This window comes from Chelonoidis abingdonii, chromosome 7 (genome assembly GCF_003597395.2).
Source record: "Chelonoidis abingdonii isolate Lonesome George chromosome 7, CheloAbing_2.0, whole genome shotgun sequence".
In the NCBI taxonomy this organism is placed as follows: Eukaryota; Metazoa; Chordata; order Testudines; family Testudinidae; genus Chelonoidis; species Chelonoidis abingdonii.
The window spans coordinates 36,981,740-37,009,578 of NC_133775.1; the positions used below are offsets into that span (position 1 = coordinate 36,981,740).

The 27,839-nt window shown below is 41.2% G+C and overlaps 1 protein-coding gene across 5 annotated transcripts in view; it reads left to right on the plus strand.

The window, feature by feature from the left end:
* The first annotated feature begins 5,697 nt into the window (after window positions 1-5,697).
* The window catches only part of PTBP2 (polypyrimidine tract binding protein 2), an 89,593-nt gene continuing 67,451 nt past the window's right edge, over window positions 5,698-27,839 (plus strand). For 3 of the 5 annotated variants that reach the window (XM_075067804.1, XM_075067805.1, XM_075067806.1), the window contains exons 1-3: window positions 5,791-5,935; window positions 7,673-7,703; window positions 26,672-26,747. In XM_075067804.1, the coding sequence (XP_074923905.1) occupies window positions 5,928-5,935; window positions 7,673-7,703; window positions 26,672-26,747 (115 nt within the window). In that variant the 5' untranslated portion in view covers window positions 5,791-5,927. Of the gene's footprint in view, window positions 5,936-7,672; window positions 7,704-26,671; window positions 26,748-27,839 lie in introns of all 5 variants that reach the window. The other 2 variants (XM_075067808.1, XM_075067807.1) reach the window with 2 other exon arrangements.

Here is a 27,839-nt window from a genome sequence, read left to right on the forward strand (position 1 = left end):
AACTACAGCAAAATGGAGTCTAGAGTCACATGGGCAAGTTCCTGCATACTTTGCTGAGTTATAAGGTGTATCTGCCTTCTCTCAATGGGTCAATTGATTGATGATGGTCCTTAACAGGCCATCAAGCAAGCTAGGCAGAGCTAACACCAACTTTTGTGGGATGACACCCAGAAGCAGAGCATAAGTTTGAAGTACAGACAGTACAGAGCCAATATTCATAACTTCAACTACAAAAATGATACATGCATACAGACAACATAATCATAACCAGCAACCTATAACCTGGTCTTAGACACCTCATTTGAGCCCCTTTAAACAAGATTTGGTGCCACTACAGGACTTTGGTTGCAACCATGTTCTAGATGGTCCCAGATTATGTCAATAACATCACAAACATAATTTAAGATAAATTAAATGTATGACTAACAGGAGTTCCATTGCTATTTGACCAGTCAAACCACAATGGAACATCCATACTCTATATTAGGTAGGGATACAAACCAGATAATTTAAAACAAAATAAAACAATTTCCAATACAATTTCTCCCCCCCAAACTTCTCCCCCCGCCCTTCAGGCTAGCAAGCCAAATTATATTTAAACTCAGTTTTGCTATAACTAAGTGATAAATCCAGTCCTTACAACTGTGAGACAGTCTTTGTCATGCTTGTTTTGATGTCACAACATATCAGCTGCCTTTTGTAGAGTTAATTTAATGCTAAATGCAGGCTAGCACTTAAGGAGACATCATATGGAGAAAGGAGGTTTTACAGACTGTGTTAGTTTAGGAAATGGAGAAAAAGGAAGGGACTTGACTCTGTGTCCTATAGATTGAATAAAAGATCAATTTTGCATTCAGTACAATGGACTCCTGTCTCCTGTTTATCATGATAGAACACAACACACTGTAGAAACGACTTTCAAATCCAACCTAGGCTAGATTTCAAGCACAGCTGCAAGATCTATTCCACTACCAATCTGCTGAGACATTAAGTTTCTTCTGACAGGGACAAAACAAACAGTGTGGATTAAAATATGTATGTGGTCAATTTCCCCAGCTACAGATGTTTGGTGAAACACACCCCATCCCCTGAGCTTAGGACACTGGTAAATTGTTCTCCCTTTCCCCTCCTCTTGTCAGGGCTAGTCATCAGTGTGTAATGTTTGTGACAAAAAGTCAAATCAATCTCCAGGCCTGAGGAAGGGGAACGTGCACACATACCTTTTCCCCTTATCATGATTGTTTATATTTTCAGGAAAATAAAGTATTAGGTGCAACAAGTGAGTGCACAAAATCAGAGTGCAAACAATCACACATAATGTTATACAAACTTTTAATATAACTTAATGAGGTGAAACTTTTAAAATTCAGCTTAGTCTGTTGTGGCTACAAATATATTGATTTGTGATTTTTCACAGGTCAGTGTATGTGAAGCTGTGGTTTTCCTTATTATACCCCAGCATGGAGTGGGAGGGGTTAGGATGTGTTTCATAATGCCATGTGGTATATTGGGGGTGGCAGTGGGGGTCTAGGGAGCAGCAACCATGAAGTTCTCCAAGGAGTTCAAAAGCTAAGTCCAGGATTCTTGGCCTCATAGGTCAACAAAGGACTGCAGCATTCGGTTTGCTGTCTGAGTAGACCAAGGGTAGGCAACCTATGGCACGTGTGCCGAAGGCAGCACGCGAGCTGATTTTCAGTGGCACTCACGCTGCCCAGGTCCTGGCCACCAGTCCGGGTTGCTCTGCATTTTAATTTAATTTTAAATGAAGCTTCTTAAACATTTTAAAAAACATATTTACTTTACATACAACAAGAGTTTAGTTATATATTATAGACTTAGAGAAAGAGACCTTCTAAAAACGTTAAAATGTATTACTGGCACTCAAAACCTTAAATTAGAGTGAATAAATGAAGACTCAGCACACCACTTCTGAAAGGTTGCCAACCCCTGGAGTAGACCCATTATACCCTCGTGCAATTTCTGCTCCCTTGTCCTGGTGCTGGGACTCCTGGGCTTTTGTTTGTCCTCCCTGTCCCTCTCCATGCTGTCAGTCATATTTACCCTCCAGGCCCTTTATTCATGGTCTGATGCAGCACTGGCTTGTAGGATCTTGCAGATTATGTCCTACCTCTTCTTTCTCATCCTCATCAGGGTCAGGCATTCTGCAGGTGTGGAAGGGGCACCTTTAAGGATGCCACACCAGAAGCTGCTGATAAAAACAGACACACACATTAGATTTACAGTCACAATTAAAAGGGAAAGATAAGTTTCAAAACTCCCTTCCCTTATTCCCATTAATACTTTTAATAAGAAATGCTTATTGACACTTCCACTTTGGAGTGCCTTGGCACAGCACTATCTCTAGCATCAACCATGGTGAGTATGGCCTACCAGGGGAGGTGTGGTGGATTTCCTTTTGCATGAAGCTATAAAATTCTGACCCCTGTTCTATGGGTATAAGTACAGGGCAATGGCAATGAATATTGGCACTATTTTCACAGGCAATGGTGATTTTGGCTATCTCACTCCTGAGTGTCACAAAGCACAGCAAATACAACTGGTACTGGAACCCTGAAGCTCCCAGGTCCCATATGCCACTAGCCTGTTGGCTGAGATGGTGCCAGCCACATTCATCGCAGAGTGGTATGGGAAAATGTCCTATCGTGGAGAAAGAAGTAAGGCCGACATCCCTAGAAACCTTCCAGAGAGGACTGCAGAATATCTCCATGAAACTTTTATCAAGATTTCTCAGCAGATGCTGGCTATATTTCTGTTTGTTCTACCTCAAAATGAGCACAGGACACTGAAGCAATGTGATTTATATAATCCAACTGCCATAGTACTGTTCAGAAAGAAGGTAAGTGAGGTAATATCTTTTATTGGACCAACTTCTGTCGGTGAGTGAGACAAGCTTTTGAGCTTACACAGAGCTCTTCTTCAGGGACCTGAAGACTAGCTCTATGTAAGCTCTCTCTCAACAACAGAAGTTGGTCCAATACAAGATATTACCTCACTTACCTTGTCTCTCTGGTATTTTGGGATTGACATGGCTACACCAACTCTGCATATAGTATTGTTCGAGAATTTGGCTTGAATTTTCTTTTTACTCTGACAAGATAAGATGGTGAAAAAACAGTCCCTTTGTTTTATAATATGGGGATGAGATGGATGTCATCTTTAAATGGCATGGAGAAGGGGGAAGAGGAAGGAAAAGTAAATAAAATAATCTGTAAGGAAAATTGCCTACACACGCTTACCTAAGCTCCCTTCCCCTTCATCAGTGGGCTTATTTGAGCTCACTTGAAAAGACTGGCTAGAGTTCTGTGGTGTTTCAAACAGGTCTTGGCTCATGGCATGGTAGGAGTCCCCCACTGCATTTCCCTACTCCTGCTCCTCCTTGCTGTTCAAGCCAGTGGTCTCCATCTTGGGCGCCTTTGAGGTATCCATAGTGGTCCGTAGAGTGCTGGTGGGGTCACCACCAAGTATGGTACACAGTTCATTGTAAAAGTGGTGGGTCTGTGGGGCAGCATCAGATGTGACCCCTCAAATGTGGAGTTTTAAATCATGAGCAAAGCGGTCACTGTCATGGGGATAGGGGCATTGTAGGAAGTGGCTGGAGAACTGTTTGTTTGACACTGGTCATACAGTGTCTACATTTATCAAAGTAGGTTGAACAAGGCTGGTCATACAGTGTCTACATTTATCAAAGTAGGTTGAACAAGGCTCTATGCTGTTTGGGGAAGTTATTTTTACTCTATCACCATAACAGGATATTTATGCTGGTCACAGACAAATTTGAATGTAGACACATGCAACAGTAGGTTGATGCAAGGCAATTTTTGTGAACGTAATTTTGTAGTGTAGACCAAGGGTGGGCAACCTGTGGGCCGTGAGACTGTTTATTTACATTGACTGGCTGCAGCTCCCAGTGTCCATGGTTTGTCATTCCCGGCCAATGGGAGCTGCAGGAAGTGGTGACCAGCACATCCCTGCCAAAACCATGAGGTGGGACTCAGGAAATCATGAAAATATTTTTTTTAAACAAAATATATGTTGAGTTCTCTTTATTTTCCTGTTGGTTTTTGAGCCCTTATATTACCTTTGGTTCACATTTTTAAAGCTTTTCTCCATAAACACAAAGGTTAGAAACTTTTTTTTTCCCAAAAAAATGAAAGCTGAGATTTTCCCATAATCAGCCATCTCCAGGAGACTTGAATATAAGTAAAATATCAAATATTGCAAGACTCACCCTAAAACAGAAAGAGTTTGCAACATTGCAAAACCAAACATGCTATTAAATGGCCTTGTAGTGTAAATATACCTAGGTTAGATTTAGGCCCAAATCCTGCAATGTACAACATTTCAGGACTGTTGTAGCCATGAGGCGTCCCAATGACTTCAGAAGGATCATTGACCAATAAGGCTAATGACTCTTACGTATTGCACAACATGGACTAATCCACCTGCATATTGTACAATACAGGATTTAGGCCTTAAATTATATGTTCATCTTAATACCAACGAAAGTATATTTGTTATCAGCTTTGAAGGGGAAACCCTAACCCCAAGAGAAGTGTGAGCCATTGTGTGCAATCTTGAATTGCTTGGAGGCAGCGGGGAAACATACTATAGCAGGGGTAGGCAACCTGTGGCACATGTGCCGAAGGCAGCACACAAGCTGATTTTCAGTGGCACTCACGCTGCCCAGATCCTGGCCACCGGTCTGGGGGGCTCTGCATTTTAATTTAATTTTAAATGAAGCTTCTTAAACATTTTAAAAACCTTATTTACTTTACATACAACAATGGTTTAGTTATATGTTATAGACTTATAGGAAGAGACCTTCTAAAAATGTTGAAATGTATTACCGGCACGCAAAGCCTTAAATTAAAGTGAATTAATGAAGACTCAGCACACCATTTCTGAAAGGTTGCTGACCCCTGTACTATAGCATGCTTGATGGTTTTTTTGTTTTTTTTTTGTTGATCGGGGTCTTAAGAATGGTTGATATCCAGGACTAACTGCACTAGCTGTGATTATTATATTGTGTACAATAATATGTCTACCTTTTTGTTGCTCATGTTTCAGGACATAAGCTAATAGTTCTCAATTTAAAACAGGAAGAATTTCTTTCCTCTCCTTTGGAATGCTGTTGCACAATTAGGTGCATTATGAGAGGTAATCATTTCCTTTGAAGGACCCTGCACTGGTCAATTGGGGAGGCAGGATACTACAGAAGATGGACTACTGATGGCAACTCCTCTCCAAAATTTTCCATTACAAGAGGAGAAAGGCTTTAACTACTCCCTCACTGGCCCCAGAAATGAAGGAGACATGGCACCAAGTTTGGACAGTTTCTTCCTGCAACAAGCGAAGCCTGGCACCAGGGCTGGAGCCTGGGGACTCCAATCCAAGTCTCCGTGCGTCATATCTGGCAAGTTTCTCTTCTCAGGCTCAGCCTGGCAGTAGGGCTGAGGAGTCTTTCTCCAGCTAAAGGAGCCAGACTTTGAGGGAAACAGTCAAAAGAATTTCCCTCCAAAAGGTGGGCCTCCAGTCAGCAGGACTGGAAGATGAATGTGACGTAAGAGAAGGGCCTAGGAGTGGGCCTCGTGGGCAGCAAGACTCCGAAACCGCCCTGGTAGTCTCCCCTGCTTTGCCCCCGGCGGGGGGAATAATTTGCCTCAGACAGGCAGGTGACGAGGGGCACCGCAGAAGCGCCAGTAGCTGCTGCTACTGAGCATGCGCACAGCGCACGGGCATGCCCAGTGACAACTGAGGGAGCCCAATCTGATGGGGAGCAGAGTCTGGCACTCGGCAACCTTCGGCGGTTTCCGTGGGGGCCTGGCCGCCATTTTCTCGTTGCATCTCTCCGCTCGCTGGCTGCGCGGCTCCCTGCCCTGCTCTCCAGCGCTTTGTCTTGTTCGGCGATGGACGGGTGAGTACAGGGGCGGTGGGGGAGCGGGGACCGCCGCCGCCGCCGCGCCCGCCGGGTTCTTGCCTCCCCCCCGTGGGTGTCTGGGAGGAGCAGGGTGCCCAGCACACCCCACTGAATAACGGGGATTAGCTCCTGCAGACGCCCTGTGAGGCAACTGGAGACCGACTGGGGCCCAGTAAGGATGAAGGCGGTGGGGGGAGCTTCTGCAAAACGCGGACTCAGATGCGGGGCTGGGGCGGGTCCGTTACTGACTCACCTAGAGCTGCGTGAGCCCTTAGCGCCCTGGTCATTCTGTGGCCCTCTCAATGGTGTGTGTATGTGGGGGGGTGCCCCCATTCCCGCCCTCTTATCCCCTCCCCCTCATTCGTGGGGTTAGGGGAAACGCTGTGAGCAAGACCCCTGCTTGTTTTGGTGCTGGCCAGAGAGGAGGAGGAGGAGCTGGCAGATGTCAAGCTCTTTTGTTTTCAATAGCTGCTTAAAAGCCCCTTGGCTTTTTTTTTTTTTGGTTTAAGATAGAAAGATGCCTTTGTGTATACTGGAGACAGGCAGTAAAAGCCCAAGTAGGGAAGGGTTTGCAGGCATCAAACATATGGGCCTTCATTCCTGGCAGGGAGCTTGGGTGGGTAGTTATACACAAGGCCCTCTTTTCATTAGGGCTGGGAGCCGCTCCTGGTGTTTATAGCTACTGTCAGCATAAACACTTGTATGTGTGCAGCATCTTACTGCCCCGTTTACTTGCCTCCCTCTTTTGAGACCAATTAAACAATCTCTTGTGTTTGTGTGATAATGTATAACCTATTGGTAATGTGATTTTAAAGTCTTTTTATGGTTGCTTGTCATCCTAATGTTGGTGTTACAAACCCTGTCTAAAAAGTCAATCCTTTGTGCTAGGCACAAATTGATACCCATGGAAGTGGCATGCTTTACTTATCATATTTTGTTTTAATATTTTATGATATTTGTGTTAATTAGGGTAGCCTGGCTATATTCTGTTTTGGGTTGTTATATTCTGTCTACCCAGTGCTAGATCCTGCAAATAGATCTAAATAAGAGGATGTCTGTGCTGTTGTTCCACATGGGTGTAGAGTGCCATTTGTAGGATCTAGCATTCAATTTGGTCATCTTTTTCAATTCAGAAATAGTATTAATCACCTTCTGCCCTGAACTGTTCTGTAAGGATCACTGTTAAAGAATGAACAGAAAGGTTATCTTATGTACTACATCTGTCCTTAAATCCTCCTATTCTCACCCTATCCATTATCCCACAAAGTCCAGAGACTTCCTTTTCAGACTTCCTGGCATTGGCCAAAATGGATATCTATCAGACTCTGGAAGGAGGAGGCTGGATGGGGTGGGTTCTCTGACTGTGGGACCTAATTCCTCTCACTTCTTAAGTCCCCTGTCCAGACAGAGCTTCTTTGGGAAGTATTCTCTGACATCATGGACACCTTTTGTAGCTGTGGGTACTCTCAGGGATTCTTTGTTCAGTGTGCCTCCTGGATGTCTTCTATTGAACCTTTGAGCCCACTCCCATTCCTGTTTTTTGTTTCTTTTTGACTCCTCTCCTCTTTTGAGGGGGGCGGTCTTTGCTATTTTAATTTCTAAATACTAAAGTTAATTAAAATCTATTAAAAGTTCAGTTTTATGGGGAAATCATATTTATTTTGAGTCAATCTGTGGATTGAAAACTCAGACGTGTTTCTTACTATTAAATCAGGTTTCTTGTTTTCTTTACAGCATTGTCACTGATGTTGCAGTTGGCGTGAAGGTAGGATGTGAAGCTAGCTGATGATAAACTGGCAACCTGTTAAAATGATATATGGTAATTTGTGGAGTTGAAGTGAGCTGTAAGATTTTATTAAGTGATTGTCAGCTGACATTTTGTCATCGAGATATGCTTTAATAAACAGAAGACTTTAAGTTGGAAACGGACTAGAAATGGGAGAATCTGTTATCAAAACCAGTCACTTGGATTGTAGATGATATAAACTTATTCTAAAGATTAGTCTCTCAGAAATAATATTTGGGCAACATTCTGTTCTCACTGCTGCGTGATGGCCTTAAAAGCTGATTTTATCCCCCTCTCCCTACCTGTAAAAAACTCCAAATGAGGTCAACAAGAATTGGATACCTATAACTGGAGCAGAATATAGGAATGAAGTTTTGACCTGCAGATCTGAGAGCAGAGGTTTGCTGTTTTTTTGTTGTTTGTTCCTCCCTCCAACTCACCTTTCTTCACTGAAAGTTCTCCAGTTATAAGAATTGTACCATATAGTTAATTTCAGTTAGCCCTCTGATTCTTTCACTCTTGAAACGAATGTTGCATCTGAGAATCAGATCAATACTTCGTAGGAGCTGAATGCGACAAAAATATAGTTAGCATGAAGGGAACAATGGCACAGGGCTAGCCTTGAACTATACAGACAAATATGTTGCCACAGGTGCACAATTTATGAACAAATGAGAGAGTTTTCTAATGTGTGTACATTACTTGTTGAAGAGCATATTTGGGATTATGGAAGTGAACACAGCAAAATTCTTTCATTATGAAGTAGACTCTTGAAAGTAGCACCCCATAAAATAAAGTTCCAGCTGTTCTAGAAACAACTAAATTGCACAATTTCAGCACTTTGACCCTTGTCAGTATCAGTCTCTTAGGGAATGCCCTGAATCATGTGTAATGAAATAATTCCTGTTAAATCATGTATTGTTTGAAAGGATTGTGCAAATTCTGTTAGAGATCCTTTGTTTTACATCCTGGGTACTTAAAGGCAAGACTTTTTCCTTCACTGTTAGACTATCACATTCTTAGAATTCTAAGTTGTTGTTCATGTTGATAAGTGTAACTGTTGATGTGACATGTTCAGAGCAAATTGAGGCCATTATCTGAAGTGTGTTTTAAAATAAATGTAAAATTCCCTGTTCTCCACCTGCCTATGAAATGTAAACATTTCAGTGGCGATATTTATTTTGTTTATCTGATTGTGGAAGATGTTGTGTCATGAGCTTAAGCAAGATTGGCAAACTACAGCAATCATGAAGGGAGGAGCCTTTAGAGAACAAGCCTCAAAAATTAGGTCAGAAATCTAGAGTAATATATAGACTGGGAAATAGTCATGGGTACTTGATAGTGTTAAAGAGTCATGCACCTCACCATTTTTTCTTGAAGATAGACTTTGTAGTATGTGTTTTTAAAGGGCAAAAGCATTTATTTGCACAGATAGGGAAAGTACAGAATAAGACCTAGTCTTTGAAGAAAGGCTTAATGGCTTGTAATTGCTAACTTCTGGCTAATTGTTTGAAACTGTAGTAAAGAACAGAATTATCAGAAATATAGCTGAACATGATATGTTGGGGAAGAGTTAACCTGGCTTTTGTAAAGGGAAATCATGCCTCAACAACATATTAGAATTCTTGGGCAGGGAGGAGGGTGTCAGCAAGCATGTGGACAAGGGTGAACCAGTGGGATAGTGTGCTTGGACTTTCAGAAAGTCTTTGTCAAGGTCTCTCACTAAAGGCTCTTAAACAAGCTAAGTAGTCACTGGATAAGAGGAAAGGTCCTCTCATGGATCAGTATCTGGCTGAAAGATGGGAAACAAAGGGAGGAATAAATGGTCAGTTTTCAGAATGGAGAGAGGTGAATATTGGTGTCCCTGAGAGATCTGTACTGGAACCAGTACTGGTCAAGGTATTTGTAAATGATCTGGAAAAAGGGGTAAACAGTGAGGTGGAAAAGTTTGCAGATGATATAAAATTACTTAAAATAGTTAAATCCAAAACAGATTGCGAAGAGTTACAGAGGGATATCACAAAACTGGGAGACTGGGCAACAAAATGGCCAGTGAAATTCAGTGTTGATAAATGCAAAGTAATACATATTGGAAAATATAATCCCAACTATACATTCAAAATGATTGGGTCTATAATTAGCTGTTACCATTCAAGAAAGAGCTCTTGGAGTCATTGTGAGTTTTTTTTTTTTCCCTGAAAACATCAGCTGAATGTCCAGTGGCAGTCAAAAAAGTTAAAAACTTTAGAAACCAGTATGAAAGGGATAGATAATAAGACAGTAAATATAATGCCACTATATAAATCCATCGAGTGCCCATAGCTATTGTGTACAGTTCTGGTTGCCCCATCTTGAAAAAGATATCTTTAGAAATGGAAAAGACAGAGAGGGGCAACAAAAATGATTGGGGTATGGAACAGCTTCCTTATGAGAAGAGATTGATTGCACTGTTAGTCTTAAAAAAGAGGCAGCGAAGGTCTATAAAATCATGAATGGTGTAGAGAAAGGGAATAAGGAAGTGTTATTTACCCCTTTCCATAACACAAGAACCAGGGGTCACCCAACGAAATTAATAGGCAGCAGGTTTAAAACAAACAAAACACAGTCAACCTTTGGAATTTGTTGCTAGGGGATGTTGTGAAGGCCAGAAGTATACCTGGCTTAAAAAAAGAATTAGATAAATTCATAGAGGATGGACCCATCAAAGGCTATTAGCCAAGACGCAACTGGGTGTCCCTAAGCCTCTGACTGCCATAAACTGGCACTGGATGACGACAGGATACCAGGCTAGATAGACAATTAATCTGATCCAGTATGGCTGTTCTTATAAGTGAGGCAGACTAAGGCTATGTTTACACTAAAAATTTATGTTGACTCAAGTTACATCAGCATACAGCTGTGACAATTAGTACATCGTTTGTGCATATGCATACTTGGCTCCTTGTGCTGGCAGTGGGTGTATTCAATAGGCGTGCTTATGTCATTGCAGAGCGCAGTGTATGATGGGTAGGCAGTCTCACTGTGCAACTTGACACTATCCAGCTCGCTGTTTTTTTGGGGAGTTCTGGCAATGCATGATAAGAACGGCCATACCGGGTCAGACCAAAGGTCCATCTAGTCCAGTATCTATCTACCAACAGTGGCCAATGCCAGGTGCCCCAGAGGGAGTGAAGCTAACAGGCAATGATCAAGTGATTTCTCTCCTGCCATCCATCTCCATCCTCTGATGAACAGAGGCTAGGGACACCATTCTTTACCCTTCCTGGCTAATAGCCATTTATGGACTTAGCCACCATGAATTTATCCAGTTCCCTTTTAAACATTGTTATAGTCCCAGCCTTCACAACCTCCTCAGGTAAGGAGTTCCACAAGTTGACTGTGCGCTGTGTGAAGAAGAACTTCCTTTTATTTGTTTTAAACCTGCTACCTATTAATTTCATTTGGTGACCCCTAGTTCTTGTATTATGGGAATAAGTAAATAACTTTTCCTTATCCACTTTCTCAACATCACTCATGATTTTATATACCTCTATCATATCCCCCCTTAGTCTCCTCTTTTCCAAGCTGAAGAGTCCTAGCCTCTTTAATCTTTCCTCATATGGGACCCTCTCCAAACCCCTAATCATTTTAGTTGCCCTTTTCTGAACCTTTTCTAGTGCTAGAATATCTTTTTTGAGGTGAGGAGACCACATCTGTACACAGTATTCGAGATGTGGGCGTACCATGGATTTATATAAGGGCAATAATATATTCTCAGTCTTATTCTCTATCCCCTTTTTAATGATTCCTAACATCCTGTTTGCTTTTTTGACCGCCTCTGCACACTGCGTGGACATCTTCAGAGAACTATCCACGATGATTCCAAGATCTTTTTCCTGACTCGTTGTAGCTAAATTAGCCCCCATCATATTGTATGTATAGTTGGGGTTATTTTTTCCAATGTGCATTACTTTACATTTATCCACATTAAATTTCATTTGCCATTTTGTTGCCCAATCACTTAGTTTTGTGAGATCTTTTTGAAGTTCTTCACAATCTGCTTTGGTCTTAACTATCTTGAGTAGTTTAGTATCATCTGCAAACTTTGCCAGCTCACTGTTTACCCCTTTCTCCAGATCATTTATGAATAAATTGAATAGGATTGGTCCTAGGACTGACCCTTGGGGAACACCACTAGTTACCCCTCTCCATTCTGAGAATTTACCATTAATTCCTACCCTTTGTTCCCTGTCTTTTAACCAGTTCTCAATCCATGAAAGGACCTTCCCTTTTATCCCATGACAGCTTAATTTACGTAAGAGCCTTTGGTGAGGGACCTTGTCAAAGGCTTTCTGGAAATCTAAGTACACTATGTCCACTGGATCCCCCTTGTCCACATGTTTGTTGGAAATGCAAAAGGCAGAGAAGAGCAACAAAAATGATTGGGGTATGGAACAGCTTCCTTATGAGAAGAGATTGATTGCACTGTTAGTCTTAAAAAAGAGGCAGCGAAGGTCTATAAAATCATGAATGGTGTAGAGAAAGGGAATAAGGAAGTGTTGTTTACCCCTTCACATAACACAAGAACCAGGGGAATTTGTTGCTAGGGGATGTTGTGAAGGCCAGAAGTATAACTGTCTTAAAAAAGAATTAGTTAAGTTCATGGAGGATGGGGCCAAAACGAGTCGCTTGGGGTGACTTGGAGCATGGATCAACGTCCCAGTTTGCAACTGTCTCCGTTCCATAATTGTATCTGTATCCCATAACTTTTGTATCTTTTTTTCAAAATCCCACAAACCCACACGTCTCTCCTTGCTCTCCACTATCTCAAACAGAAGCATGAAGCCTGCACAGTTCTGCACTATTGTCAGGAGCATTGCAAGCACAGGGTTCACGATCCTGTAGTAGTTGCAGAGCTGCAAGAAGACCTGAATGGGTGGGTAGTGGAGACATAATGATTCCTTGGAGGACAGATTGTCAGGGGACGTAGCAAGAATCAATTGAATGTTGTTCGTGTACATGGAACAGATGGAGATGGTGGAGCACCACTTCTGGACCTGAGAAACAAGCACTGACTGACTGGTGGAATTGCATCGTAATGTAAGTTTGGGAAGATGACCAGTGACTGAGGAACTTTCAGATATACAAGGCCATGTGTCTGGATCTGTGTAGGGAGCTTTCTCCAGCCCTTCAGTACAAGACATCAAAATGAGAGCTGCACTGACAGTGGAGAAGTGAGTGGCGCTCACAAGTGGAACACCTGAAATAAATTTGGGGTCAGGAAATCCATGTCTGTTTTCATGCGAGTGTACAGAGCCTTTAAATGCCTCATGCTGTGCAGGATTGTGACTGCAATGTGCAGGACATACTGGATGGCTTTGCAGCTGTGGGGTTCCTGAACTGTAGTGGAGCAACAGATGGCATGCATATCCCTATTTTGACACCAGAACATGTTGCCACTGCGTACATGGGTAGACAGGGCTCTTTTCTATGATTATGCAAGCATAGATGGATCACTGGGGATGCTTCACCAACATCTATGTCGGTCCAGGAAGGTGCGTGTCACTCACATCTTTAAGAACACAGAACTGTTCAGAAAGCTACAAGCATGGACTCTTTCCCTACTGGTGGATTGCCACTGTCAATATTGAAATGCCAATCCCTTGCTCCCCTGGCTCATGAAGCCATAGATTGGTCACCTTGACAGCACCAAGGAATGATTCAATACTGGCTCAGCAGGTATTGAGTGACAGATGAATGTGCATTTGGTCATTTGAAGGGTCGCTGGCGTTGCCTACTCACAAGATTGGACCTTGGGGAGAAAAATATCCCAATGTTTATATCCCACAGCTGACTGCTGTGTCCTGCCTAATATCTTTAAAGCAAAAGGGGAAAAGTTTCTGCTGGGATGGAGGGCAGAGGTAGAGTGGCTGCCTGCTGAATTTGATCAGGGCTATTAGAAGAGGCGAACATGGAGCTGTACAGCTCAGGGAGGCTTTGAAAGGCAATTTTAAGAGTGAGTGGAGTAATGTGTGGTGGTTTAGTATGCTCTGTCTGGCCCCGCTCTTTTGTGGCCTGGTAGGAATTGTGTGGTGATTACTGTACATGTAGGAATAGAACATAGTTCACCTCCCAATGGTGAATGAGAGTTGACAATCTCAAATTCAACAGGTTAATCATTAATACTTAGAGGATTTTCTTGCCATGCTCTATTATGAGGAGAACATCACCAGACATTTAAATTGTTTTATTTAACTAAAACAACAAGCAGCATAATATTTTAACAAAATAATCATATGAATTTTTGAATTTAGTTAAACATTCAAGTTTCTTAAAATCAGGTTTGTTTTTGTTAAAATTGTTTTAACTAAAGTAGTTAAATGAATTAAAAAAAATTAAATAGACTGTGTCAGCCAGGTCAACATGAGAAACTTAAAATATTGGCTTCTGCACCTAACTCAGTCGTCTTGACCTTAATTTTCCTGTTTGTTCATAATCTGGAAAAGAAAAACAAGCTTTCCTGCTTTTTCAAATCCAAAACAGTTTCTCAGTTTGGAATGCATTAGTCCAAAGAAAGAAAATATTCTTTCTACACTGACAGAAGAAGCTACTGCTGTTTAAAGTGAGATTATCTCTTCAACAGTCTCTGAATCCAAGTGCTTAAGTGACTTCCACCCGTGAAAGTGACTTTCTTTAAAACATCATCAGCAAACATATATTCATTGAATGGCTCACCCTTAGCTCTGAAGTTTATTAGTTGGTATTATGGAGGGATGATTGCTGGATGTCCATGTGATAGCTAACTCCTCTTCTTCAGCAGTTAAGGGTTGACCCTGGTACCGAGTATTGAGAATATTTGCAAGAAAATGAGCTGGAGTTAGTGCTTGTCCCATTTGTTTTTTTTTAATGTTTGTGATTTAACTCTGTCATTCCATATTTCTCTCTTTAAGATCTCACTCAGTTCCTTCCAAATTTCAACAGCATCAGCAATAAAACAGCTATTTCCATGCATTTTGTTCAAGGCTACAGAAATAGGCTTCAGAGTACTCAGCTTGTATTCAACATTGGGCTTAAGAGAAATGTTGAGAACTATGACTGTGACCGTGAACAAAATCGTGAAAAAAGTAGATGGCACTAACTGTCATCAGATTAGGCCAGTTCTTGATATAGTGCTCAAAACAGTCCACTACTGAGTTCCATCGCACATCTTGTGGGAGAGTTAGCTTGGTTCCTCCCACTTTTTTCAGAGCGGCTGCTGCAAAGTGGTTGTTACGGAAGTATTTTGCAGTTTCAACAACATTAACCTTTATTTCTGCAACACTGAAGTCTTTGGCTAGGAGGCGCATCAAATGAGCACTGCCATGGTATGTTATTAGCTTGGGACTCTCTTCTAAATAATTTCTTCTCATCTTGGCTGCATTTTCAGCATTGTCTGTGACCAAGCTGCGTGCTAGACATTTGAATTTTTTTCCAAATTTGTTATAGCTTTTACTGCTACTTACAAGTATTCTGCTCTATGTGCATTTCCTGATGTATCAGTTGTTTCTACAAGGAAACGTTCCCTTCTTCCATTATCATACAAGCACATACAACAGGATCATTGTGGACATTGCTCCACACATCAAGACTCAGGTTAACAATTTTACTCTCTCTGGCCGTGGTTCACTGCTCCAGGCCAATGGGAGCTGCTGGAAGCGGTGGCCAGTACGTCCCTCAGTCCGCGCCGCTTCCAGCAGCCTCCATTGGCCTGGAGCAGCAGACCGCGGCCAGTGGGAGCCGTGATAAGGTGAACCTGCGGACGTGGCAGGTAAACAAACCGGCCATGGCCACCAGGGGCTTTCCGTACACAAGCGGCGTCCCAATTTTGGGAAACACTGCCATAGAATAACAACTATATTTTTTTCTCAAACATCAGAATTCAAGAATAGTCCAGAAGGAAGACAAGCAGTCCTTAAGAAAGAACTATGAAATAAAAAAATTTAGCAACCTGAAGATCCTTTGTGTTCAGACATGTTCCTTTCATCATCTTTAACGCAACGTTCTCCTGAGAAGGAACATGTCTCATGATGTTGTTTCATTTGGTAATCAGTCCTTGCATTTCTTTGTTGCCCTGTTTGCATTTTGCACGCATGCCTGTCTTACTCACAGGAAGAGGAATTTCATTAAATTATTTCCAAACTAGGTTTCTTTTCCTGCCTGCTACCATTATAGGTTTTCCCTTCTAGTGAGAGAATGCTATAGTAGATCACAAATCAATGAAGGCTACACTCAGAAAGACCTCAAAACTTCTGGAATATGCTGCTCAAACAGTTTCGCTTTTGTTTCTACTGCCTGTCCTTCACTTCTCACTTTTATCTCCAGGCTTCTTCCCCTTGTCCAGATCAATGTTGGGGGCAGAATAGAACTTTTTGAAACTTTGCACGTTTAGAGAGAGGTAAGGGATTGACTCTGTGTACACAAATTTGCAGAGGGACAATAGGGTTGAGATCTGTTATTTCTCACCTCTATATATTATTTATTTATTTAAAAAATATCTTTGTTGTTAACAAGTGTGTTATCTCTGGAAACACAAATCCAATTTGAGAACTGCAAAACTAAGCATCTCTGATGGTGTTTTCTAGACCAGTGCTTCTCAAAGTGGTGGTCTGCGGACTGGTGCTGGTCCACGAGCCATCAGCTGCCGGTCCGCAACGAGTTTCCTCATAAGAGTGTTGAATAGGATAATAACATGGCACCTGTCCCTGGCACATTGGGGAAAAAAAAATTGCCGGTCCCCCACATCAGATAGCTTGAGAAGCACTGTTGTAGACTGAGCACTGAGTCCCATTGGGTAGATAGAAAGATGAACCTAAATAATCTATACAGAAGCCCCTGGAACGCCATAAAATTGGGTTCCTAATCCATGCACTGTTGGAACTCATTTACAAAACTTTTCTTAAACATTACATGAATATATTGTCTCATACTATAGAATTAGAATTTATAATCCCTATTCCATGAGGCGATACATTATAGCTCAAAGGTATCTTAATTAAAACTGTCTTTAGATAAGATGCTTTTTGAGGGGAAAAAAACCTATCAAAAATCCAATTTTAAATGTAAAAAAATCCATTTTTTTTTTTTAATAAATGATTTTTATCCACCCTGGTATTTACTGTTCCCAGAAGCCTGAAAGGCAAAAACTCTGTGGGCTCTCCCCCTAGGTGCACTCCTAGGCAAACTCCTCTGTTTGCTTTTCCTCTGTTCACTGCTCACTAGGTTGGCATCTGGCTGCCATTTTATAAGGCTGCTGGCTCAAAACAAGTTACCCAGGTTTGATGCCTCACCTGGTTCACACTTCAGTCAACCACTCAGGACTCACCAGGAACAAAGTTCTGCAAGTCACACTTTTCAAACAGGCATGCAGTCACGCAGTCCCTGCAGTTAGCATCAGTCAAACATAGCCAAACAAATAGTCACAGCAGACAGACACTCAAATTTTCACCCCACCAGCTCACAACACAGCCCCACTAATGCAGCATCTACCTCAAAAGCACTGACCATAGTTCCTCTTGGATGGTTCCCAGACAATTTCCCTGTTTGCTGCTCATCCTGAGTCCTCTTCTGTCTCCTGCTTCTCTGGCTCAGATGCTCCATGGCTGTGGAGGAGGAGACCCGGAAGGCTGCAGTGGCAGCAGCTGCAGATAAAACACATGGATATACTATTGTCTGTGTAGTCACTATGGAAAGCGACATTTAAGATGCAGAAATCACTCCCTTTGCTCCCCTAAAGTTTTAGGCACTATATTCTCAGTTCTGCTTGGGGTTGTTTGTGCACCATGCCAGTCACAGCACCAGTCGTGAGTAGTGTCCCCACCCCACGCTGGAGTTTGGGGAAATGAGGAAAGAATTATTCGGTTGCACGAATCTAAAAGTATAGTGTAATGACACTGAATTCTGGTACTGTTTTCCACAGGCAGGAGTGGCTTTAGATCAGGAGTGAGCAAACATTTTGGCCTGAGGGCCACATCTGGGTATGGAAATTGTATTGTGGGCCATGAACGCTCACAAAACTCGAGTGAGGATGAGGACTCCAGCTGGGGATGCAGACTCTAGGGTGGGACTGGGGATCAGGGGGTTGGGGTGCAGGAGGGGGATCAGGGGTGCAGGCTCCGGGCGGCACTTACCTCAAGCTGCTTCCGTAAGTAGCGACATGTCCTCCTTCCGGCTCCTATGTGAAGGCATAGCCAGGCAGCTCAGCACACTGCCCCATCCACAGGTGCCCTCCGTGCAGTTCCCACTGGCCGTGGTTCCAGCCAATGGGAGCTGTGGGGGCGGCGTTTGGGTAGGGGGTATTGCGGAGCCCCCTGGCTGCCCATACATGTAGGAGCTGGAGGGAGGACATGCTAATGCTTCCAGGAACTGCGCAGAGCCACAACATGAGCAGAGCAGGGCAAGCCCCAGACCCCGCTTGCCGATGGGAGCTCGAGGGCCAGATTAAAATAGTTGACAGGCTGTAGTTTGCACACCCCTGTTTTAACTGATATCTAACTCCTGTAGGTAGATCAATCAAATATTTTAATTTTAGCTCCTTGAAGAAATTATGAAGTCTATATAAATTGTATATTTATATATAACCTATGCATCTAATTCCTCAAGTATAAGTATTTTAAAAATGGATAAATCAGATATTTGTATTTCACCTGGCTTCTTTATAACCAAAATTCAGATGGCTTAACTACTATATATTTCATACCTGAGAAAATACTGCAATCTTCTCATTACAAACTTTCCATTTGTCTGAACTGTAAAATCTTGGCTAATCAAATATATAAAAATTCAGCCTGCCCCAAACCATGGATTTAAGGTATTGTCTTCTGTACACAAATGATGACTTTTACCTACCTGAGCAGCAGAGAGTGCTGGGTGAGAGAGTTAAGGCCCTAATTGAACTAATTAAAGGATAGACTGACAACCTCTGTGCTGTTAAGGACAATGAAAGTCTTGGGGAAAACATCAAGCTGAAGCGGAGGGAAATGAGCCCATCGTTGGGACTCTGCTTGTAGATGATGCTGCTGATGTATTTGCTCACACTGAGGATACCGTTCTGGGGGAGGGAACCCCAGTTATTAGGAAGAGACAGGTAATAGTAGTAGGAGATCTGATTATTAGAAATACAGATAGTTGGGTTTGTGATGATTGGGAGTCCGAATGGTGGATTGTCTGCAGAGAGAAGGCTGCGGACCTCATGAGGCAATTTAGGTGGATTTTTGTGATGTGCTGGGGAAGAACCGGTGATCATGGTACATGCAAGTACCAGTGACACAGGAAAAAGTAGGAAAGAGGTCCTGGAAGCCAAATTTGGGCTACTTGGTAAGAGATTGAAGTACAAGACCTCCATGGTGGCATTTTCTGTTATGCTTCCAGCTCCATGTGCAGGACCAGTTAGACAGGCAGAACTGCAGGATCTCAGTGTGTGGATGAAATGTTGGTGTTTGAAGGAGGGATTTAGGTTTATTAGGAACTAGGGAACTTTTTGAGAAAGGAGGATCCTATCCTGGCAGAATGGGCTCCACCTAACCCAAAAGGGAACCACATTGCTGGCATGTAAAATTAAAAAGGTCGTAGAGGAGGTTAGAAACTAAGAGCTGAGGGAAAGCTGACTGGTGTGTAGAAGCACACAGTTCAGAAAGAGACATCCCATAGAGGGAGTATTTATTAAACGGGATACTCTATATCCTAGTAAAGAGTAGGGGGTAGCAGCTGATGATAAAGTACAGGTAGGAACTGAAGAGAAACAGTCAAATGAAAAAGAGTTACCTTTAGTTACATCACATGAAGGCAGACAACTAAATATTAGCAAATTTTATAAGTTCTTGTATACAAATGTTAGAAATCTAAATACTTAGATGCATGAACTTGAGTGCCTGGTGTTAAATGAAGATACTGGTATAACAGGAATCACAGAAATTTCGTGAGATAATGATAAACAATGGCACAGAGTAATACCAGGGTACAAAATATATAGGAATAACAGAGTAGGTTGCACTGGGGAGGGGGTGGGGGGAAGAAGAGGAGGGGAGAGGTGGTATTGTATGTGAAAGAAAGCATAGAATCGAATAAAGTAAAAGTTTCATTCATTCAAGACAGTACCATGGAATATGTATGAGTAGAATTTCCATTCTTGAATAACAGTATAGCAATAGTAATACCGCTTGATCAGGATGGTGATGGTGATTGTGAAATGCTCAGGGAGATTAGCAGTTACAAAAACAGAAAACCCAGTAATAATGGAGGATTTCAGCTATGCTCATACTGTCTGGGTAAATGTCACCTCAGGATGGAATGCAGAGAAATTTTTGATCCCCATTCATGATTGTTTCTTGAGGCAGCTACTTCTGGGAACCCACAAGGAGAGGCAGTTTGTGATTTAGTCCTAAGTGGAACACAGGATCTGGTCCAGCCGGTCAATATAGCCAAACTGCTCAGTAATAGCTACCATAATATAATTAAATTTCACATCCTTGTAGGGGGGAAAATACCAAAGAAACCCACCACAGTAGCAATTTAAGTTAAAAAAAGGGGAACTACACAAAAATGAGAGCTAGTTAAATTGAAATTAAAAGGAACAGTTATGAGTGAAATGCTTGCATGGAAACTATTTAAAACACCATAGCAGAGGCCCAGACTAAATGTATATCCCAAATTAAAAAAAAAAAAATACAGTAAGAGGACCAAGGCTAAACAACAAAGAGGCGGTTAGATGCAAAAAGACATACTTAAAAAAATTCATAGTCAAATCCTACTGAGGAAAACATAAACTAGCAAGTCAAATATAAATGTAGAATGAGGCAGGACAAAAAAGAATTTAAAGAGCAATGAGCAGAAAACATATCACCTTCGTATCAGTGCACATAACAAAATTCATGTAGGGTGGGGCCGAGGGGTTTGGAGTGTGGGAGGGGGCTCAGGCTGGGACAGACAGTTTGGGTGCAGGGTGCTGAGGGCTCCAGCTGTGGATTCAGGCTCTGGCGTGGGTCCAGAGATGGGCTCAGGGCTGGGGCAGAGGGTTGTGGTGCAGGGGTGTGAGGGCTCCGGCTGGAGGGGTGTGCTCTGGGGTGAGGTCAGAGATGAAGGGCTCAGGGCTGGGGAAAGGATTAGGATACAGGGGTTGAGGGCTCTGGGGTGGGACTGGGGATGAGGGGTTTGGGGTGCAGGAGGGTGCTCAGGGGCTACAGTGGGGAGAGAGGACCCCACCCAACTCTCTCTCCCCGCAGCAGCACCAGCAGCACCTGGGCTGGCGGGGGAGGTGCCTCTCCCTGCCACAGCAGCTCTGGGGTTGGGGCTGCAGGATAGGCACCCCTTCCCTGGTCCCAGCAGGTCCGGGCCGGCCTGACCGCTCTGGCTGTGCTGATTTGGGCTTCCCAGCCATGGCTGGGTCTGGGCCACTCTGGTCATGCTTGAGGGTGGCCCGGGCTGTGCCACAGCAGAGTTGGGGCCAGAGGAGGGGCGCCCTGCACCCTTGCTGCACCAGATTGTGGGCCAAGCTAGGTGGGGGCCAGGGAAGGAATGCCCCTCCACCGGCCACGGCTGGTCCCCAAACAGGTTTCTTGAGCACCTGTGCAGTACTAAATAGGCTGCTGCGTGGCCACACAGCTTACAAAAAACTTAGGTGAGAAGTGAGGAAGAGGGAGAGGACTTATAGGAGAAATGAGGCCATGTATGCATGTAATGTCTAATTAGTTAGAGAAAGACAAGTGAACTTAAAACAAATTACAGCAATGAGTTGCCACTTGTTGGTGGAATACAGAGTTGTTGGGCTGGTCTATGCACAGTTCTTGTCCTGATTTAACTAAATTGTATTTAAATCAGTAAAAAACTGTGTTTAGACAAGTCTTTTGTCTGTATGGTGATAAGGCAGGGATGAAACTGGGGATTTTTGTAGCATAGCACTGAACCTACATGGAATTTCTTTTGGACTGGAGGTAGGATGAGAATATGTATGGCTGTAACTCATATTCTTGGGGCCCTGGCCTTGGGGAGTCTAATGATACTATGTTGCTGTACAAAGTGAGTTGGTTTCTGTTAGTTATTTTTGGAGCAGATTGGAGATATTGCTGTTTGAGGTCAGTGTGTAAGGTAAGATGTCTATACATAAATGCACTTTCCTCTTCACTTAATAAGCATAAACCAAATATATGCATGCTGTATTTCACTAAAAATTCATCATGTGACAACAGAATATTAATTAAATTCATATCTATCTATCATGCAAATTGAAATCTGTAAATGAGTACTTATTGTTCTGTGCCCTATCCTTCCCCCCAATGTACTACCTCAGACTCTTAGTATTTTCATCCCTGGAGACAATGGTTTTTTTAAATGCCTGAAGACACTTTATATTTTGGATTTGCAAGAAATTTGCCCTGAAGAAGAATGAGTCAAGCTACTGGAATGGGAGTCACTGATTATTTTGAACACTTTTTTTTGAATGCTGCTGCTACTCCATCATACTGCTAGTTTTCAGTTGCCTGCAGATGCTGTTAGAAGCTAAGGGTACATCTACACTTCAATAAAAAAAAACCTGTGGCACCAAGTCTCAGAGCCTGGTCAACTGACTCAGGCCAGCTGTGGCTCTGCTATGGGTCTTCGATTGCAATTGTAAACATACCTTGAGTATTTCACAGTGATGTTATGCTCATGGCTTGACATGTGTCCCTAGGCTGAGACTAACTGTGGTAAATATACAATGTAACTAAAACCACCATTTAACATTTTTTCTGCTTTCTTTCATCACAGAAAAAGTGTCCTATTCTCTGGCCCAATATAACGCTGTCCTTGAGAGCCAAAATATCTTAAGTTGTAGGTGAAACCGTGTTATATCGAACTTGTTTTGATCCACCGGAGCGCTGCTTTACCGCGTTATATCCGAATTCATGTTATATCGGGGTAGAGGTGTATGTATCATCGGTAAATCAGAATCTCTCCCAAGAGTTAACAGCATTTCTTTTTTAATTATTATATTCCCTCTACCAGTTGTAATTAAAAACTGTTTAGATATTAATTGTATCACAGTAGAGTAGATAATAATGCTGGCTCTTACTACTATGTTTGAAATAGAGGGATAGTTTTGTTCATTTGTTGACTATTTTTAGTAACATCATTCACTTTGTGTTTTGTGTATTTCCATTATCAGAGGAGACTACAAATTTGAGTAATGCTTTTAATAAGCTTCCTTTAACCCAAACAGATCTGTCACATTAGGTACAAGAATCAACTTCAGAAAAGTTTTTCTCTACTTAGGAGTTAATAAAATATTGGGCAGACAACTTTTGGATATATGTATTTTTAGACTTTTAGAATTTTTTTTTGACAGATCCTCACGAGGCAATTAAACTTGGTAGCTGCCAAGTTTTCAATCCAGTAATAGATTTTAAAAATGTTTGTGAATTGGCTGCTTATTTCTACTCTTTGCTTCTTAAATGTGGAAAGAGATTTCTACTAGAGTTAAAATATATTATTCTAGAGATGTGGGAAAAATAGTTGACAGTAGATTTTTTGCCATCCTGAATGGTTTCATGGTGAGACTTCAGGGGATTTTGATGACTGTAATGGCCTGATAAAACTAGGAGGGTATGTAACAGAACCTGTGGCATTCAGATTAGACACATTTTCAAAGTAATGCATGTTGGGACAAACCATTTTAAACTAATTATAATGTGGATACTAAATTAGTTGCAACATTTAAAGCAAAGATCTAGACACTGTGGCTAGTCATTGCACTTTCTTCCTCCTTTTCTATAGGTTTGTTCTATAATTTTTGAAAACTAAAAGATTTGATTGTATTTGTTGTACAATGGTATTATACACAGTTAAACATTCCCTACATTCCACTTCTTTTAATTTTTATATTTCAGATTTACAGTACATGAAGCAATTTATGCTTCTGAAGTTTGTAAATTGCTTTTGGGAGTCGCATATTGAAGGCTTAACTTGACAGTCAAATCTTTTTTTGAAAATTTGGTCCTGTGTGAAGAATCTCACAGTGTCACTTTTACACATCTGCTTTTCTGGATAGAACCACACTTTAAATATTTTTCTTCACACTTCTGGCGAAAGGCTGCATTGAGGGGGACATGATGAGATAGGAAGGACAAAACAGAATTTGTTGGCATGAGCGAGGATTATTTAAGAGGCTGGGTCTAATATCCTCCATGTTTAAGTTGTAAATTAGGAGTTCATCAAATAGTTTTTTTGTTATGTACAGAGTCTTCCCTTGGTAGGGTAAATACATAGGGTTAGTGTTCTGGCTGCTACTTAAGACAGATCAGGATTCCATGATTTTAAGAGCTGTTGCTTTGCCAAGACTGAAATAGCATCCATCTTTCCAAAACAAAAAGAAAAATTATGAGAATCTAGGGACTTGAAAGCCTTCTAGACTCAAAATTGCATGTGCCTAGATCCAGCACTAGTAGAGATGTGGCCTGTGTGTCATCTATGTTCAGGCCTGAGAATAAGCAGGTAATTGCCCTCAAATGAAGCAATGAAAACAGAATCTGAATATATCCAGGTCAGTACAGTGAGCAGCAAGGGAATTCCCTTTGGATGTAGAGGAAGGGCTGTGTCTGACAAGCAAACTGATCTTAAATATGCAGTAATATTATATTACAGGGTTTTTTTGAGAAAGTACCATAGTTTTTTTTGTTTAAACAACCATGTATAATCTGTTTAATTGGTAGTAAAAAAATAACTGAGGTGTGGTTTTTTTTGTTTTTTTTTTGTTTTTTTTGATGATAGCTGCCATCATTAGTTATTTTTGTCCATTGCAAACAGAGGTAAAATATCCCTCTGTAGAAATATATTGGTGGGCTGACTGCACAGAAGTGCAGGTATATTTTAAATTCAACCATCTTGTCTTCCATGATTTTACTTCCATAATTTTGATGTCAAACTATAATATCCTCTCTTTAGCAAATATTGGGGTAGTAATTTAGATCTTCAAAGAGAAAGAAAGAACATTTCAGTGAGTTCCATCTGCTACATTTCAGTCATCTTTGTACTTGAGAACAGTCATATAAAGTGAATAATGGAAAGGTTCCATAGCTTGTCTGAATTGGCTTTCAGTTTTGCCTGTTTTAAGTTCATTCTTTTGATCTAATTAAAAGTGGTTTCCTCTGACAGTGACAAGACTTATTGCTGTTTTCTTTTATTAAATTTAAAGTCAAATCATGTTGCCAATTTGAACCCCAAAATGTGTAGAGCAGAATCTAGAATTAACAAGGGTATGAGGCAAACTAAAATTATTTAGAAATAGTCTGTTTAAATAACTTTGAGAACTAGTGCTCAAAACTGAATAAGCTTAGTGACTGCAATAGCTTGGTGTATTGTCTAGTATGTTGTGGATTTTAGATATGGGATACTTCAAAATGTGTTTATATTCTAATATTCCTCTTCATATTCCTATGCATGTGTGTGTATATATAATATATACACTAATATTACAGTTTGGGCTTGATTATATGCATCCTGGTATAAGCATACCACTTAGTATTGTGATATCCTCAGATTAGTTTAGTATGTATTTATTATTTAGAATGAAGAACTATCCAAAATATACAGGATGCTTTTCAAACAGAAGTAGATAATACCTGCCTCAAGGACAGCACAGTCTGAAACATCTTGATTATTATAAAGATTTCATAAGTAAAGCAGTTTGTGGTCAGTATTCAGAATGGAAACATAGACTCCATGCAAAGTAATATTTGGTGATTCAGTAACTAGCACTTACCCTTTTTAGTAATGACCCAATGGCCTGGATTAGTACTGAGGGCATTGGTGCTAATGGAGATACCTTTGAATTAAGACACAAAACTGAGGTCCTAACTTCTTTTGGATATAAAAAATCCAGTAGCCTATTAATGATGACATGCAAAGGAGAGGAGGTTTATGCCCTTTTGAATTCATTTCGACTTGTGAGGAAGGCCTGAAAGATTTAAAAAAACACACAAACAAAAAATCCTACATGTTTTAAATTAGGCATCTGAGTGTTTTTTTCTATCCTGGAAGGAAATGAAACCTGATCACTAAGAGGGGAAGTATATTTTTTTTAAGTACACCTCTACCTCAATATAACACGAATTCGAATATAACATGGTAAAGCAGTGCTCCAGGGGAGTGGGGCTGCGCAATCCTGTGGATCAAAGCAAGATTGATATAACACGGTTTCACCTATAATGCGGTAAGATTTTTTGGCTCCTGAGGACTGTATTATATTGAGGTAGAAGTGTATTTAGATTGCTTCAGACTAATTTTTAACACCTATTTAACTCAAACGCTTGGGGGGAAAGGATCCCTCTTTAAGGATTCAACACCAAATCTCCTCTGATATCTGCATTCCACATTGAAATCATCCAAAAAGAAGACTAAGAAAGAACACACTTGATGTTCTTCATATTTTTATGAAGCTTAAACCAAAAAGAAATCCATCCTCCAACAAACAAACAAAATTGTTTTCAGCGTTCCTTTATGTATTATAAAGAAGTGCAAAACACGGCAGTCTGCTTTGAACTTTTTCTGGTAGGAGTGCTAGCCCTAGCACTTTGGTCAAATTCTAATTTCAGTATTTGCCTGAATTCCCCATTTAGTTTCAGTGGATATTAACTTCCTATTTTAAAATATTTCGTTAAGTTGTGTACTGTTGGACAGCTCTTGTGGTCCCTGGAGATTGCATTTCAGCTGTGGATGAAGTGATTTTGTGTATGGAATTATTTGACTTGAGGGATACTATGTAAATGTACTGTATTGTCTAGGTTTTAATTTTTTTTGTTTACTGTCACTTTCTGAAAAGGGAGAATCTGCCAAATCTTATGTAATGTTCATTTAAAGCTCTCTGAAGGGATTTGCCCTGTCAAACTGATAGTTTTAATATCAACATTAAAGATGACAAAAATAGAAGGGAAAAAAAACTCTTACTGTCTTTTTCTTTTTAGAGAGGATCTGACGAACTTCTTTCAGGCAGTGTACTCAATAGTCCGAACTCTAACATGAGCAGCATGGTAGTTACTGGTAAGTGTTCCAAAGGAGAAATCTAACATTATATCTCAGAATCTTTTCCTGTTTACAAGGGGAAAATATTAAAATTAAAATAGTAAAAGTAGATTCCATTCTGTTGTACAAGAATAAATTGTTGGCATGCACCAGACTTTAACAACCCTCTGTCTACACTGAACAGTCAAAAAATATTTGAACGAGTAAACCAATTAAATTAATGGAAATTTACAGATGATGAAACAGTTCTTAGGGCTGGGGAACTGGATGGGACATGAAAGAAATTAAACTTTTTAATATGGAATGAGTTATACAATTCTCTTCAAACTAAGGAGTGATACAGAGCAAACAAAGGCTAACAGGAACTGCTATAGGAATTTAACTTTGTCATGTGTAGGCATCCACATGTCTGGGCATCCCTGCTGGATTAGCCTGTTCATTCCACACTAGCGGAGTAACTTTATGAATAATTAAAATTCTAATAACTCCTCCACTAGACTGCCACAGCACTAGACTCTGATCCTAGTTCACTGCCTTAGGATGGAAGCAGCTTTAGGCTCACAGCAGCACTTCAGTGCAGCATGTCTTAGTGTTCCTTTGTCAAACTGCTGGGGACTCCAAATAAATTGGCTTTTCAGTAATTGAAACCTGTTCCTCTTTCTTTTATAACTTTCTTACACTCTGAAATAGTTGTATCTGTCAAAGGAGCTTTCCTCAGCCTGCTGTTTTGGCACACCTACCACTTAGGTCTTTCATTATGGTGGCAGAGTGGTTTAGTTCATACCTCTAGTCTGTTAGTGGGTGATCTAAATAGTTGTAATCAGAAGACTTAGCTCACCACTTACTGTGGTAGGTGAATTCTCCACAGCAGTGCAGCAGGGTGGTCTAGTAGCTCCTGCTACCAGTGGATCATATCAGCAGTAATCCTGCAGTAAAAGGTGGCGCTTTCCTCCCTGAGTGCTAATGACTGTGGCATAGCTTTAAAACCACTACAGAGAGCCTATAAATTATTTTTATATTAAAGGAAGATTTCTGGATACCAGTGCTTTACCCAGCTCTCCTAGTTTCCTTTTTGCTTCTGGAGGATATCCCTATTTCATTTCTAGGTAT